Source organism: Leiobunum rupestre, chromosome 6 (assembly GCF_980474605.1).
Source record: "Leiobunum rupestre chromosome 6, qqLeiRupe1.1.hap1, whole genome shotgun sequence".
In the NCBI taxonomy this organism is placed as follows: domain Eukaryota; kingdom Metazoa; phylum Arthropoda; class Arachnida; order Opiliones; family Sclerosomatidae; genus Leiobunum; species Leiobunum rupestre.
Window position 1 is genome coordinate 65394953 of NC_143389.1, and position 17218 is coordinate 65412170.

The window sequence follows — 17218 nt, forward strand, 5'->3', positions numbered from 1 at the left end:
AAAAGAAAGCATAATGTTGAAAGAAAACATTTGATAGGCTGAACAAATAAATTTAAATTTTCAATTTATTAAAACATTTTAAACAACATTTCTGTGGGAAAAACCTGTAACAGTTCTTTTTATAAACTAACGTGGTATCCTGGTTTTAATGTCGCTCTTAATTTTACAAGTCTTATGAGCCCGCGCTACAGTCGCGAAGAATATGGGTTTTTCTAGCGTGTGTGCAAATCCCACGTGTGAAGAAAATACTAATAATGCTGTCTTGTCACGTAAGAGCAACATTTTAACAAGTTGGGCAAGACCACTTTTATTTTATAAAATCAACTAATCATTTTAACTCTGAAATACTCACCAATTGAGGTTGATAATTTATCCATTTTAAAGATCTAAAACAATTTAGCTGCCTTTTAATTATATCAGATCTTGGAAAATATTTCCACTTCATTAATTTATTTCTGGTAAGGTTTATCAAAGTTCTGCCATATTCTTCCAGATTTGGTTAAAATATTAGTTTTATTTTTAATTGGTGCTATATTTGACACTCTTTAAAAACTAGTTGATGAAGTTTATTTTATTGGTGATATTTTTTTCCCGAAAATAATCTTTGGAGTCTATCTAAGGCAATGGCCACTAGATCTCAGAAAATACTTAGAAAATTGGTCCCCAGAAGTTAAGTCTTGTATAGGTCCCCATATATATATGTGCAAGAAGAAATTGGCTGCCAGATTTACTACTAGGTTAGGTTGATTATGAGAAAAACCACCCAAACTGTGCAATAATTTACCATCGTTTTACCAAAGTGTTAGTTTTATTTCAAAATAAGGTTTTAATCTTCTAAATTGTAAGTATTAGGCTAAAATATAAATAAACCAGTGGAGGATCCCTTACCAAAAAATAAGTTGGATTTCAGTTTGTATTTAGTTTGTATACACATTATTAGTTGATATTGAGTTGGTATTAAGTAGGCTCAAGTTGCCAGCATATTTCAAGTTACTATTAAAGGGGTAATAAGTTGTTATTCAGTTGGTAGGAAAATACTGCTTTTGCTAAGTTTATAATTAGTTTGTTTTTAGTAGTCAGGAAATTACATAATATTTTTAAGTTGGTTTTTAGATGTTTCCCTAGTAGGATTTAAGTTGCTTTTAAGTAGTTAAGTGTAAATGTTGATTCTGGTTTAGTTGGAAATAAGTTGATTAATAAAGAGGATTTAGTTATTTTTAAGTAGGCATTTGTCCCAAATACAAACTGAAAACCAAGTTGAAAAACAAGTTGTCCTAAGTGGTTTTTAGCCAACTTATTTTTTGGTAAGGGATATTTCTCAGTCAACATTACCAGGCAGTCAGCATGTTGGAAGTTAAACACTGAAAAGTTTGTTTTAGTGTATATTGAAAATTTCATTTGTACACGATCATGAACATGTTAAAAAAAAATTCCTAGTCGATGACAAAGCAAAATTTATTATATTTTCCTTCAGCTGAGCAAGAGTTTAAGTATTCGATTCTAAAATGAGCGAATGAGAGAGCAGTTGCTTATCTTACAAAATTTAAAGGAAAAAGAAATGAGCTATCAATAAACGCCTTTGATATGTGCGTATATGAGAGATATACATTATCTAAACCGCTCTCTTATGTCAGATTAGCATGAATGGCTTGTGAGCTGAGATTGAATTTTCAAAATATGCCAATCACTGAGCCTTTTAAGAAAAGTTTGTTTTACTACCAAACTGCAATCAATTGAAATGTTTTACAGAAACTTTAATGATTTTTTAATAAAAAAATAATTTACAGATTACCACTAATAAATAACATTAAGTAATCAAGTTGTAGAAAGACTGGCCATTAAATGCTCCATTTTATTTAGGAAATTTTTTCCTTCCATTTTTTCCCAATGAACTTCTCTGAATGAACCTGAAAGGTGCTGCCACCTACGATTCCTAACTAATGTTGATGGATAAAAGTCTTTTTGCTGTGGGCTAAACGACACACTAACTTGAACTTTACTTTGTGGACCACAGTGAACAGATATTACTCTGAAAATAAAATTTTTATTTACTAATATAATAGATAAAATACTTTGGAAAATGAAAAATTGTAATAATAAAAAAACATTACTATATTTCATACTCAATTATTCTAAAGCCAAGTGGGTTTTTTTAATTTAAATTCCTACCTGTCACCCGTAGGTGATGCAATTAAAGCAGAAGAAGCATTTCCAGTTGCTTCAGGTGGTCCAACACCCAAATTGTTACATGTTGATAATACTTTCCAACCCATTAGTTTTGCTAATGCTTGCACAGCGTTAACTTGATGTTGCGAAACTTGGCTAACAAGAAGATTTCTTAATTCTTGAGCTTCATACGATAGATTTATCACTCTTCCATCTCTACAAATTGCTTTTAGGTCTGTTTCTCCAACATGAATAACTAAGGGGGTTCTGAAAATAAATGATTTTTAAATAAAGCTTTACTCCACAGCACAAGTATGGGCATTTTCAGTAGTTTTGATTTGCCTTAATTTAATCTAAAATGGTTTTGGTATTCTTAACAATACTCTAATCAAGAATGTATTTATTTGACTAGATTGAGATGATCCATGGGGATCATGGTCAAACAAGTGAGAGGCGAAGGAAAAAGTCACCAGCATGAAATTTAATCACGTCGAAAGATAATAGGTGGATTTTTTTTAGTTGGAAGGAGCTTTCTCTTCGAGCATGACTGGGAGTGAGAGAAAAGATAAAAATCGCCTCAACATAGTCATTCTCCCCAAGTACATATAAATGTGGTAATCCTTGATTAACGAAAGCTCGTATTGTGTTGGGCTAGATGGAAAGGTACCATCATGGGGTGCTAGGCTATTGTTTCTTGCCAACTTGATTGTTTTCAGCATTCAAAGTATAAAATAATATTTTTTTGGTAATAGTTTTTTATATGGAACTTCATACTGTACTAAAAATTAAAACATGAGAAGCAATTAATTTAAAGTACATTTTTAAATTGTAGTTTAAGATATAGGTTACGGTAAACTGGTACACTATTTATGTGTTGCATTTTCCCTTAAATCCATGTAAATGATGGAACCAAACAGGAGTCAAATGGGCCTTAGGTAAGACGAACTACTTATTAAGACTCCAATTTAATCTTTCTTGTTGATTTCAGCAGTTAAATTACCTGCAAATTGTTTCGTATCCATGGGTGTTTATGTTTATTTTTACAGAACTTTTTGTTGGACTATTCAAACAAATCCAGTGAGCCATTATCAGTGGATCAGAAATTTCACAGGCGTAAGAATCAATCATGTAAACAGTACGTAATCTTAGTACTACGTGTCTTGTTTGACGAATAATCTGCTCCAGTAATGTCTCGCTGTAAATAAATAGAAAAGCTTACACAGTTACGTACAGAATCAATAATTATGAACGATAATTTTATTATTTAATTACAACAAATTACTTTTGTTCAGAATCAATAAGAGTGGCTCTATCATAAGCTTCAGGTCCCGCAAGCCTCCTTTTTTTGCTAACACCAAGTGTGGCGGTTGTTGGGTGTGGCATGGGATGATGGAGAGCATTATAATGAAGCTCTCGCAAAAGTTGGTGTAGTGAATGTTCCAACACAGGTTTGTGATCCATTTTGGGGGGACTTGTAGAAGACTAGAAATTTAAATTCTAAGCATTAGTATAATCAGAAATACATGAACCGAAATTATCAGCGAGCAAATTTTTCTTGGACGCCAATTTCTCCGCGCGACAGGGGAGGGTCGAATAGCGAGACCTTGTTAATTTTCTGCCTCCCGCGACTACAGGGAAAATTCTGAATGCACCACGGGTAACTAGACTGCCATCTAGTGAGGCTAAGATAAATTATTTCATCGAAGAATATCGTGAGAAACGTGGTCTGCAAACCTAGGCTTAGCCGTGTTTTGTTATTGATAGAGGTCAGCGGAAGGCGGTAGCTGCAGCAGCTGTCCAAAATGTAAAAAGTAGATGAATTAAACACCTTTTTAACTCATCTTACTAGACCATTTATGTATGAAAGAACAGAGAAATACGTTAGTTTTATTAGAATCAGAAAATATATCTTAAGTAGCTCCATCAAATAATTTTGAATATGAAACCCAGATAAAAATATTTAGGCTTGCAGTAGTAAAGAAACAGAAGGCCACGGAAGAAGAAGAAACTAAAAAGATTGACTAATGAACATTAATTAGTCCATGCTAAAATAAACCACGAGAAAAGAACTAGTAGAAATAAGAAAAAAGAATGATGATTTCGTTTACGAGTAAGGCTACCTTTACGTTGCTATTCAGTTTTATATTTCAAATAAAACAAGTACAATTATTTTAACCAAATAATACAAATATTCATTGTGTATAATTCTTAACGTAGTAAAGTTAGACTAGTTTTTGCCTTTCTTCCACTGACAAGTGATGCACTAGTAATTTTTCCCCAGCATCATATTTTATTTATTTGTTTTTCGAGAAAGTTTCGCTCGGCCGTCGCCAGGTAGCGTATTCAAACCTTCACCGCGGAGGTGGGGAGGTTCTCTTTTCGAGGAGGGGAAGATGACATCCGGCCACTAAGGTGGGGGAAAATGGGGAACTTGCCTCCCGTGTTAGAGGAATAGGATGCTGATAATTTCGGTTCATGTATTTCTGGTATAATTCAATAGAAACTACTATATTAATGAAATTCCAAAAGAAAGCTATTTGCAGTCCTTACACATACCAATATAACATTTGTTTTAAAATTTTTATTTAGTGAGTAAACTATAGCTGGTTGATAATAAATTAATGGAAGAATTTTAAGTGACATTTTAGAGTTAATTTTGAAAAAAAACTTCGAAAAATTGTTTGCTATTCCACTAGACAATTTTCATTAAAGTGTCACAACTTGGACGAATAATTACTAGACCCAAAACTAAATGGCGCGCTTGGTGCTTTTACAGCAGCGCCACTTGTAGTGTCAAGTATTGGAAAGATTTATCTCCAAATAATAAACATGTGCCCAATATTAGCGGACGAAATTAGGCCTAGCATTCTTAGCTCGTCACTATCGTCAAAGCTTACACCTTTATTTCCATTTTGACTAGGCATTTTTAAATTTATAATCTATTTAAATCTTCACACAAACTATGCAAAAACTTTAAACACTTAAATTAATTAAATCATTACCAATAACATAAATAATTGGAGTTTGCTAAACGAACAACAAAGTGTAGTGTTTTGGAATGTTATATAGGTACTTGAGCTGTTAATTTTTTACCTCCTTAGTTGAGATGATAATAAGAATACATTAGGATAGGCTTCCCTTGTTTATATGGGTCCCATGGAATTTCCCCTTTAAAACAATCATTGACCAAAACAAGCTTACTTTATTTCTTTGACCACTAGAGCTATGGCAAAGGCCAATACACAACTGTACACCAGGAAACAGCTAAAAACCAACAATTTGTTGTATTTCCCATCAAACCATAAGTATCAATTAATTTTCAGTTGATATCTAAAACTTACAGAAACTGTAATTTGGTTACCCACAACAAGATTAGGAATAACAGGTTGAAGCTGAACAGCTTCTCTGGCAAGCTAAATTTAAAAAAAAATCTTAACATTGAGATAAAGTTAATTTTATAGTTAACATATCTGTACCTGGGTGAATAATTCTTTACAAAATAAAACATTTTGAGCAGCTTCTAATTTTTGCTGCCAACGGCCTTCTCCAGCTGTGCCAGTGAATGGAATTGTTAGGTCCCCACTAGCAATTGTTTCTGTGTCTAAATAAAAAAAAGTGGGGATAAATTTGTGTTTAGGAACCTATCTTTTTCAAATTCCTCACCTTTTTGAATTGTAACTTGAATATAACTAATGCCTTCCAATTCACAGGGCAAAGTTACTAGCAGGGCTGATTGTTGCATTGAACCACCCCCTTGATTACTAGGTGGAGACAGAGAACCACCTCCATTGGTAATCTGTTGTGTTGCTGGTGATGGTCCTCCCGTTATTGCCGTATTACCAAGAACATTTTTGGTTACTTTGAATTGCCCAGTCTGCCAAAACTGTGATCCCGCTAAAATTGCAGGAATTGGTTTAAATTGATTATATGGACTTTAACTACTTAATTAGTACATACCACTACGATAGGAAAGGTCCCCTAAAACTGTGTTTCCAACTTTTTTCAACCTCCAATTTTGCCTCATTTGAAGCAGCTCAAAATGAAAATTTTGATGAATTCCACTTCCAAGTCTCACTCGGGCCATTCCTGAAGGATCAGTTAATTGTGAAGATCTCAATCTCTCAGCCCCGTTTAACAAAATTGCTGCAGCTGCAGACAGGGCCTATAATACAAACAAGATTTCTAGATTTTATATATACATCAACCTGTACTTTTGTATGACGCAATAGAGTATTGTGTGTTGGTACACCCATAATTGAAACGAGCCATGAGAAAAAAACTTTTACACTTATCAAAGTGTATGTTTCTTTATTAATAAGAAAATACTATTGAATGAAGATTTAAAAAAATTTAGGCTTAATTAAACGTATCCCATTAACTGACAAAATATAAAATGCTAATAGGCTTTGGCACTACAAAGTTTAATAAAATGTTGAAATAATTAAATGATTTTACCAACATTATGAGATTATCTCTTTGCTAGCCCCTTACTAAAAAATTAGTTGGATTTTAGTTGATATACACATTTTAGTTTATGTTAAGTTGGTTTTAATAGGCTCAAGTGGTCAGAATATTTCAATAAACTAGTTAAAGGGGTAATAAGTTGATGGGAAAATACTTTTTTCTTTAAGTTGGTAATTAGTTGGTTTTTAGTGGTTAAAAAATTACATATTATTTGTAGGTTGGTTTTAAGTAGGTAAGTATTTCCTAGACCACATTTTTTGGTAAGGGAGGTCACATAATTGACAACAAGCTATATGCAGGACTGTATTTTTGTGCTCGTTTGCTAAATGTATAGTAAAATTAAAATTAACTCCTTTATAGGCCGAAGGCACTGTACCTAATGTACACTCTGTTAAATAAGTCTTCGGCCATTGGGATTTTGGCACTTATTTGCGATTATCTCAAAAACTATGAAAGTTTTATATTTAATTAAATATTTATAAATTATATTAATCTTATATTTAATTAAATATTTATAAATTATATTAATCTTATATTTAATTAAATATTTATAAATTATATTAATCTTATATTTAATTAAATATTTATAAATTATATTAATCTTATATTTAATTAAATATTTATAAATTATATTAATCTTATATTTAAATATTAATTATCTCAAAAACTATGAATGATAGCAAGTTGAAACCAATTTTATTTTTAATATTTTACTAATATCTTTCATACCTATGTCTTTTTTCACGTGTAGCATTTCCATATCCGCCGGAAACGCCAAATATCGTTTTTGACAACTTTTTTAATAATGATGTTACGACCCTGAAACCTGCATTTTTGGATTCACAAGGGTTGATTCATATTTAGAAAGTGTCATTGTTATCCGGCTACGTCGAACGGCTGCTAAGATATGGCCTATCGAACATTCGGGTCTCATTCGGAAAATTCTAAAATGCCTAATTAATCAATATTATTAATCCGGCATATAACCACACCGTTCCAACAACTCGTTAAATCAATATATATATGCTTATTGTGTTACCCGCAATGAAACGACGAAAGTTGTTTTTTTCCTCAACAATAAGATATTATTTCTCAGTCGCCTTGAGCATTTTAGAATTTTCCGAATGAGACCCGAATGTTCGATAGGCCATATCTTAGCAGCCGTTCGACGTAGCCGGATAACAATGACACTTTCTAAATATGAATCAACCCTTGTGAATCCAAAAATGCAGGTTTCAGGGGCGTAACATCATTATTAAAAAAGTTGTCAAAAACGATATTTGGCGTTTCCGGCGGATATGGAAATGCTACACGTGAATGAAGACATAGGTATGAAAGATATTAGTAAAATATTAAAAATAAAATTGGTTTCAACTTGCTATCTTTCATAGTTTTTGAGATAATCGCAAATAAGTGCCAAAATCCCAATGGCTGAAGACTTATTTAACAGAGTGTACCTTATAGTAAATTTGTCCCTGGAAATATGACATATTCAACCAACACAATATTATTAACTTTCAGGAAAATACAATCTGATCCAAGGGGGTTGCACAATATCTAATATAATCAAGGAATTATATATTTTTATACTTAAAATATCTAAAAAAGACTGTGGTGTAAAATTTTTCCTTGTACCATCATCAATTTGAGATTAAGCATTGGTGTACTTAATTTCTTAACCATCTCATTACATAATGTAATGGGCAACCAGTGTTTTCACATGGATGAATTATTTTTCACCTTCCTTGAAGCCAAAAGACTGATTCTCCCCTTTTTCGGAATTGGTTTCCCTCACAATTTCAAGTACTGTGCGCGTCCTGTTTTTTGGGTTTCGAGTCTTATCCACCCATACCAAAATTTAAGTTGGCTTTTAGTTTGTATTTAGTTGGTATACACATTTTAGTTGGTATTAAGTTGGTTTTAAGTTGTCAGCATTTTTCAATAAACTAGTTAAAGGGGTAATAAGTGTATATTAAGTTGTCAGTATGGTTTTAGTTGGTAATAAGTTGTTTTTATGTATGGTTTTAGTTGGTATTTGTTCCAAATACAAACCAAGTTCTTAGACCACTTAATTTTTGGTAAGGGCAGAGTCCTGGAAAATTGGACAAGTCTTTGAAAGTTGGACTCGCTCGAGTCCTCAAATATGGTGTTGAGTCTAGAATTTACAGTCGAGTCTTATTCAAGTCCAAAATTTTTGTTCGTTTAGTTGTTTTCAGCTTGAAATTACTCAAATTAGTGTAAAACCCGGAATAGAGTGCGAACACACCTTAACTTGATAAATTAAAACTTAAAGGTGAGCCACATGAACTCCATCAAACTGTGTGCACTAAAATAGCTACTGTAGTGCCATTCTGGGAATTTAAATTTATCACATGAGGGGAATATCACTCTGGTTGGGACAATAAATAATGGACTCGTTGGAAAAATAATGGACTCGTCAGGATTTTTTCTACTAGAGTCCGTTTTGTACCCATTCGAGTCACTCGAGTGAATGTTGTTCTTTTTTCCTGAGGTTCCAATGCCAGAACAGTGGCGTCAATAAATTTGAAAATTAATTTTACATGTTACATTTCTTTCAGCTTCATTTGCATTACAGTGGTAATTGATATTTCGATATACCCAAGTATATACATAAAATTTCTTGGTTCTATAATTAAAATACAGTACCTTCTTTTTAGCTAGTAATGCAGCAAATGGTTTTTGATCTGGAGCTTCTTGAGATACTGGATCAAGAACCATATAATGTTTCTCCTTGACAATACTTAATACATCGCATAAAACACTAACTTCTGTCAATGCGCTTCTAAAAGTTTCAATAAAAATGAAAGCAATATTGATAAATTTAGAATCAGTAAAACCACTTTTTACATAGTTTATAAAGCAAGCTTTAAATTTTCAAATATTTTATAAAATATGCTAAATTTGAAATATATATCAATTTTAACTTACTTGAGACTGTTTCTAACATTATCCCAAGGCCACAAAGAAGGCTGAAATGTAACCATTTCTTTCTTAGCATCGCTATTTGATTCCCCTGGAATTGCGCTATCCAAATCATGCGATAACAAGTCTGGATGCTCAATGGTTCCAGAATGAACATGTTCATCACCTTCTTCACCAACTTTGTTAAAGTCAATTTTATGGGCAAGCTTGGTGAAGTTTTCAGACAAAGAAAGAGGTCTATAATACAAGTAATAAAATAATCAATGAGAAAGTACATTGCAAATTTATAACATGTAATTTTTACTGGGAATATATCTCTTGTCCATCATATGATATTTCTTGAACCTGGTATTCATGGCCAGATTCAACTGATATGTTTACTGCGAGTGCCATTGAGTCCAAATAAAAATGTAATCTGAAAGGACTTAATAAAAATAACAATCTGTTCAGCAACAATAAATCATTATCAGAATTGGTGTTTTTATAAATTAACGTGGCCTCCTTGTTTGAATGTAGCTACTACATCACAACTTTAACTTTGGTAATATTATGAGCACAAGCTTAGGGCGCGAGAAGCCTCAGATTTTAACATGTGCATGTAAACCTTGCGTGTAAAAACAATTCTAATAAAGCTATGACATCGTGACGTAACAGCAACATAAAAACAAGTTCAACAAGCACAGCTGAATTTATAAAAAGAACTATTAAATATTATTTAAATAAGAACAGTCAACATTTGCATTTCAGAAACACTCTTCAAGAAAAAATCCAGTTACGCTGAAAGAAGCTACAAAATAAGCAGGCACCATATTTCTCAAGGCAAAAGCTTTTTCTATATAATTTGATGGCTTACTCATTATTATGATTTTAATAGAATTGTAGAGGCAAGAGATGATACTCAGTTGAATAGAAGCAGTTTAGGAACTCAGATTCGCAAGCACAGTAATTAACTCTTTAACATACACAAAGAAGCAAAATAGGGCCCATTTTCAAGAAGTTTTTGTAGCCTATTAAGCCCAAAATGAAAAACTTTTTTAGGCTACACCGAACATGTATTTTTTAGCCATGGCTGTGCGCCAATGGATAATATTAGATGGACACTCATGGCTGCTAAAACCAAACTAAGTATCTATAGCAAAAAAATTTTTAGTGCTTCTTACTTTCACACCCAAACCACATGAATGTTAATTAACAGAATTATTCATATACAACCACGAATATAGAACAGGCTATACTTTGCAGATACATGTTTGTCGTAGAGACAGGGTAATCTTCACTCTCTGTAGCACAACCATGTTTTATAACGGAAATTAAACATGAAAACTGCAGTTCATAAAAAAATCCCTTTACCTTTGCGTAGAAGTATCGAAGTTTTGGACTGTGAAGATAAGGTCTACTATGTTCATTCATTAGTACATATCGAAGTGAAGTAATATTCCATTCGTTTTACAAAATTTATTTCCTTTTGGTAAACAAATATTTAGGTAAGTATAGCCACGGCTTATATAGCCTATAATTTATAAGGATTATAAGTAGATTAGTCCATTATGAAAAGGGATAAAAAAGCTAAACCCTAAACAAATTTGAAGAAATTTAAAAACTTACAAATAGCTCGTACCGATACGTCTTCGCTATAATTTATAAGCCGTGGTATAGCAGACGAAATGATAAACTGATCTTAGCAGACACATTCTTAATTTGTTAAGCAATCAGGGTGATAAATAAGGATTTTTTTAAACTGGACCTGTGGCCAGTTGAGACTAGGTAGTTTAATTAAAAAACTGGCCACTGGCCGCTTACCATTTTTAACCTTCAAAATCAGGCTTTCATAATTTATGGTCAAAATATTCATTCTTGACCCGAACAAGCCTACTGAGAGAGAGAGACTGTTTATATTCATTTTTGCTAACTGCTAAATTCCTCCTAAATTCGCTTCTTCTATACTGTGTGTAAAGTAGACAGATTCACGACACCCAGTCACCAGAGAGGGTAAAGTCGCTTCGCTACTGAGAGGCGTCTCTCGTTCAAAAATCCGTATTTATTTTTTTCGGCGAAAATGCCCATAGGATCCAAACGTTTGATGGCGCTGCAAGCGTATCCGGAAGTCCTAGCGCGCGATTCAATATTCAGTTTAGTACGACGCAAAAATTGATTCGTTTTTAATTTACATTTTAAGTAGTTTTTAAATGTTTTAAATATGCCTGGACCATTGTGTTCCGCCGTAAATTGTTCTAATACGAAAAATAAGAATTCTCGATTATCATTTTTCAAGTTTCCAAGGGAAAAAGAACGGTGAATACGCGTTTTTTACACAGGTTTATTTTTACTTTAACTTTCTAATTGAAATTTCAGTTCCCTATCATAGTTGTATAATGTAAAAAACGAGAATCTGACAAATAAAACAACGGAATACCTACACTTTAACCATAGGTTTTGCTCTAATCATTTCACTGACGAGTTTTATGAATATTAAGACTAAAAATAGTCTAATACCATCAGCTGTGCCAACAATATTTTATTAACACTACTCATTTTCCAGTACAGTTAGTGAAGTATAAAGAAAAACATATAAGGGTTCTTAATGTGGTTTAAAAAATTTACTGACAATTAATATACTAAAATGTATAGCATATCCATACGCGACATATGAACATGGGTTGGAAGAAAGCGCGTTGGTCACAAACGCATCACAACCAATTTCAGAGGAAAACACATTGAATGTTCTAGATGAACATAATTACACTTTGTCCAGCAGTATTTCATGCGAAAATTCAGAAAATGGTAATTGAAATTTGAAACTGTCTATCTCAATAATAAATAATTTTAATAAATTACATTACTTTAGTTGTTAATCACAATGGTAAAAGAACTTTAGATTTAAACACGCAATTGTCATCACATTCGAACAGAGCATATGCAATTCAATTGAGAGTCCAAATCTACTTAAACAAAATGTCCTTAGCTATATATCAGGATATCTAATCCATCGCTGTTTTTCCAACCACCAATGCTACTCTTGCCTCAGCCAACTCAAAAAGAACAATCCAATTATTGATCCTACAAATGTGCTCTCCTTCTTCAAGTTTTTCAAAACAACAAAGAACTCTTCTTTTGGTAGCCTTATAGTACCTACTGACAATTTTTTAAAGTTTATTACAGAAACAAATGAGGTATTTGATACTATAGCTTTAAACTACTATCTCACATGCCAAATGTCAAAGAGCGTATGGAAAAATTTACTACACGTCGAATTGACAAGACTTGGTTTCAAGCATCAATAGATTCAACATGTCCGACTGTATTTCAAAACATGATAAGTTTCTTCGTTGAGTTTTGCATGCACAGTGCCCTGAAAAAACAAGATCTCGATCATGATTACAAAAAGACACAGAAAAGACTGGACAGGAAATTGATGAAGATACAGCACTAAACTCATACCTCATATTCGTCTTTTTTGAACTACTTCGAAGCTTTATCTTATATATTTATTTCTTATTTATTTTCATTAAGTTATTTGATCTTATTTCATTTCCAATATATTAATTTCTATTGTTATTGTTGTTAGGCCTTGGCTATTTATGTTTCCCATTATTTTAGGCTGTTAAAAAGAATTGACACTTCAATATTCAAATATAATATTTAAAAATAATTAGTTGTACTTACTTGCGTCATAAATTCACATGAAACAACCATTTCACATTTTATTTAAATTTTTTAGTATCAGAAATAAGAAAATAATCGGTGCCATATTGCGGATGTAACAAAAATCTTCTAAAAAAATTTAACTAACGACACCCTGTAGCACCCTGGTAGTGGGATCCTGAACTTCATTTGTAATTTCTTCTATTCGCGCGTGCGTCAAAAACTGGTATCGAAATTTTAACATTGCGGGAATAGGAAGAGACGCCTCTCAGTAGCGAAGCGACTCTACCCTCTCTGCAGTCACCCACCCACAGCATAGAAGCCAAGACCAAACAATTTTAGGGATTAATATAGTATTTACTTAATGAACTAAAATCTTGAAGGGAAAAAACTTTGAATTAATTAAGCGGTCACTAGGGCCACTAACATCCCAAGTATTTAATTTTTAAACTGGCCCAGCTAATTTTTAAACTGGCGATTGGCTTGTGATTATTTCTCACACTGTAAGCAATGATGGATTCAGGCACGGCCAACTTAAGATATTTTCATAAACCCATAGATATAAGTAATATAAAGGTCTAGATAAATTTCGGGGCTTCTAAACCTAACATAAAATACGGAATTGACACCTAGCAGACACCGAGGAAGGCACGTGACCAAGAGCGCGAGCTCTCTTAGCATTTTAGTACTAAGTGTATGACCTTTCAGTAGGTCATAGTCTTTAGACACCATCTGTTGGTGACTTTTAGTATAATTTTAAAGCAGGAGACAATGGCTCTCGCGACGATAGCACGTGGTTTCTTACCGATAGATAGCGCCTTATAAGGATAGCCTTCAGAAATTACGCTTTCAGCTAGCTGTCACCTCCGTATTGACTCCCTTTGAAATATTTTATCTAGACCTTTATATACGTTACCTATATCTATGGTAAACTCGCACAGAAGGCTTGCCAGTTATATTTTTCGCCACTTGGTGCGCCAGTAAAAAGGACAACCTCCACTTATTTATTTTTCTAGTGGTCTGATCCTTCTTGGTCTGATGATCCCAATAAATCATCCCATCCATATTATTTATGGCTAGATTATTCGCGACCGAAACGAGTCTAGGTGGCGTAACGGCGAGAAACGGCGCTATCTTCTCCGAGGTTGCGCAACTTGCGCCTATGATCTAGCGTCTGCTACAGACAAATTAAAAAGTAAAAAGAACGTTTTTCCTTAAAGGGTCACACCAGCGTTTGAAAAATTTGTCCCGAATTTAGCACGTGATAGCAGATACGACCAAACATATTCTAGAAACTAGCGTATGGCACGCCAAACCGGACAAAATTCGTCTACCACTCGCTATATTCATACTTTACCTATTGTTATATTCATACTTGGTCTTGCTATACTCATACTAGGTCTTGTTATATTCATACTTGGTCTTGCTATGCTCATACTTGGTCTTGTTATATTCATACTTTACCTCTTACTATACTCATATACTTGGTCTTGTTATATTCATACTTGGTCTTGCTATACTCATACTTGGTCTTGCTATACTCATACTTGGTCTTGCTATACTCATACTTGGTCTTGCTATATTCATACTTGGTCTTGCTATATTCATACTTGGTCTTGCTATATTCATACTTGGTCTTGCTATATTCATACTTGGTCTTGCTATATTCATACTTGGTCTTGCTATATTCATACTTGGTCGTGTTGTATTCATACTTGGTCGTGTTGTATTCATACTTGGTCTTAATATATTCATACTTGGTCTTAATATATTCATACTTGGTCTTACTATATCTATACTTGGTCGTGTTGTATTCATACTTGGTCTTAATATATTCATACTTGGTCTTACTATATCTATACTTGGTCTCGTTATATTTATACTTTTTTTTTCTCTCTTATACATCGAGGTCTCTCACACTTCGTCTCTCTCTCTCTCTACTCTAACTTGGTCGTTCGCTATTTATACATCGCACCTCTCTCTCATACTTCGACTCTCTCTCTCTACTCTAACTTGGTCTTTCGCTATTCATACATAAATAGTTTCCTTAGCTTTCTCTCTAGCTTCATACCGTCGCGCTATCAAATCAAAACTTTGTACCGCGCGCTTTTGACGCCGACTATATTTGGCCAAGCTAAGTGAGAACTTGACCAACTAAAAAACTATTCTGTCTCAGCCGTATTTTATTGTACAGGGTGTTTGGAAATTAAATTTCAAGAATGAGAATCTACATGAGATGACTTTTGAAAGAAATCGAAAATAAAATTCCCCACTTTTGAAAGGTATTCTGCGTCTTTCAAAAGTCAAGTAAAACGATTTTTCAACCATTTTGCAAGTACTAGGCGAATATAAGCGAGGGGTTGGTCACTCCGCGAACTCGGTGTACACTGTCGTACCTCTGACAGTGCTAATAAGCGTTCGTGAACCCTTTAAAATCCGTACCTTTAACAGTATTAAGTACGCGAACTCGTTGTACAGGTCATCCGAGAGTGACTTATATACCCCTCGAATATAAGGGAAGTAGAGCATTCGTTTAATTTCGCGAGACGGCACTAGTCTTGCACGGATACGTACTTCCACCCAGGCCCCATCGTAACCCTCAAAAAGTCTCTGTGCCCCCTTAAAATATCATTGTGCCCCTAGAAAAATATCAAAGTAAGTAAACAAAATCAATAAAATATATCCGATTAACTTATTATAATTAGTTAAGTCCAACTGTACAAAGTATATTATTACCTTTCGTGTACCTTCAATAATAATAATAATCAGCTAAGCTAATACCTAAGTCACCACTGCAGGCCTAAGTCCTCTTGCACCTTATAAAGCCTTTTAACCAGCGGCCGGGTTAAAGAGCGCAGGAGGGTGGTGGCCAGCCCTTCATGCCACGTGAGCTAACCGATAGCTCCCTACACCTTCTATTACCTAGGTTTACTATATTAGTTCCCTTCAACGTGGGCGAAGTTAAACGTTCTAGCTGTAGCAGAAACAATAATATGGCACGTAATCAGGTACACATATTGATTTGATTATACAAACTAAGGTTAATTTATTCCCAACGCCACGAATTCGAGAGTAGCCCCTCAGGCTCAAAACAAAACCTTTCAACATTAAAAATGTATCTTTGCAATATAATGACTAAGCGAAGAAACGTTTATCTTGACCCGATTTTTACCTCTCCGAGGGGACAAAGTCCCCTAGGAGGGGTTATACAATCACCGTGTCTGTCCGTCTGTCCTGTGAACGCGTTCGCATTATTCGTGCAAAGGTTAATCATTGCGTACGCAATTTCTCGAAATTTCTGCGTTCGCAGTTTCTCGAAGGGTTGGCAAAACCACCGTGTGACGGTGAGCGTTAACGGATACATTTGCGGTTTGGTTGGTGTTTTTTCGCTCACCGTCGTGACGGTTTGGTGTATTACGTTTTTGTAATGTTTATGCGTAGGTTGTGAATGTTGAGTTCGTGTTATGACGGTTGTGAGTGTTGAGTTTGTCGTGTTTGTGTTTTGATGGTTGCGCATGTTGAGTTCGTGTTATGATGGTTGTGGATGTTGAGTCTGTTGTGTTTGTATGGGCGTTATCTCTCCAACTTCTTCTAACCGACTTTGCGACGGACCGAGTGCTGAGTGTAATGCTACCTCTTAACGTCTAATGGCAGGGTATTCGTCTTAGTATCATTTTGCGAATTATTGGCGCCGGTCGGGAATCGAACCCGGGTCTACCTCGTGCAAGAGATTTACCCTAACCACTCAGCCACCAACGCTTGTTAAGTTACGGTGTCTTTCTTAAAAACAGCTTTGGCGAATGTCATTTACAAAGTTATAACGTTAGGTACTATAATTTATTCTACATCATTTTAAATATTTATAAATTATATTAATCTTATATTTAATGAAATATTTATAAATTATATTAAGCTTATATTTAATTAAATATTTATAAATTATATTAACCTTATATTTAATTAAATATTTATAAATTATATTAATATTATATTTAATTAAATA

General features: G+C 33.7%; 1 protein-coding gene and 1 long non-coding RNA gene across 2 annotated transcripts; both read right to left on the reverse strand.

Annotated features, from left to right (window-relative positions):
* Positions 1-1749: 1749 nt before the first annotated feature.
* On the reverse strand, positions 1750-11031 carry MED17 (mediator complex subunit 17). Its single transcript, XM_090178108.1, has 13 exons — positions 10924-11031; positions 9878-9997; positions 9580-9810; positions 9298-9433; positions 6124-6328; positions 5830-6060; positions 5643-5767; positions 5508-5579; positions 5368-5430; positions 3449-3648; positions 3167-3361; positions 2170-2433; positions 1750-2029 (listed from the first exon to the last, which is right to left on the reverse strand). The coding sequence occupies exons 1-13, from the start codon at positions 10977-10979 to the stop codon at positions 1816-1818; spliced, it is 2112 nt and encodes a 703-aa protein (XP_090034234.1). The 5' UTR covers positions 10980-11031; the 3' UTR covers positions 1750-1815.
* Positions 11032-12151: 1120 nt separating this feature from the next.
* Positions 12152-13319, reverse strand: LOC149943188 (uncharacterized). The gene is made up of 4 exons (XR_016481358.1): positions 13237-13319; positions 13012-13171; positions 12817-12922; positions 12152-12705 (listed from the first exon to the last, which is right to left on the reverse strand). It is a non-coding gene; the product is annotated as an uncharacterized LOC149943188 (long non-coding RNA).
* Positions 13320-17218: the final 3899 nt, after the last annotated feature.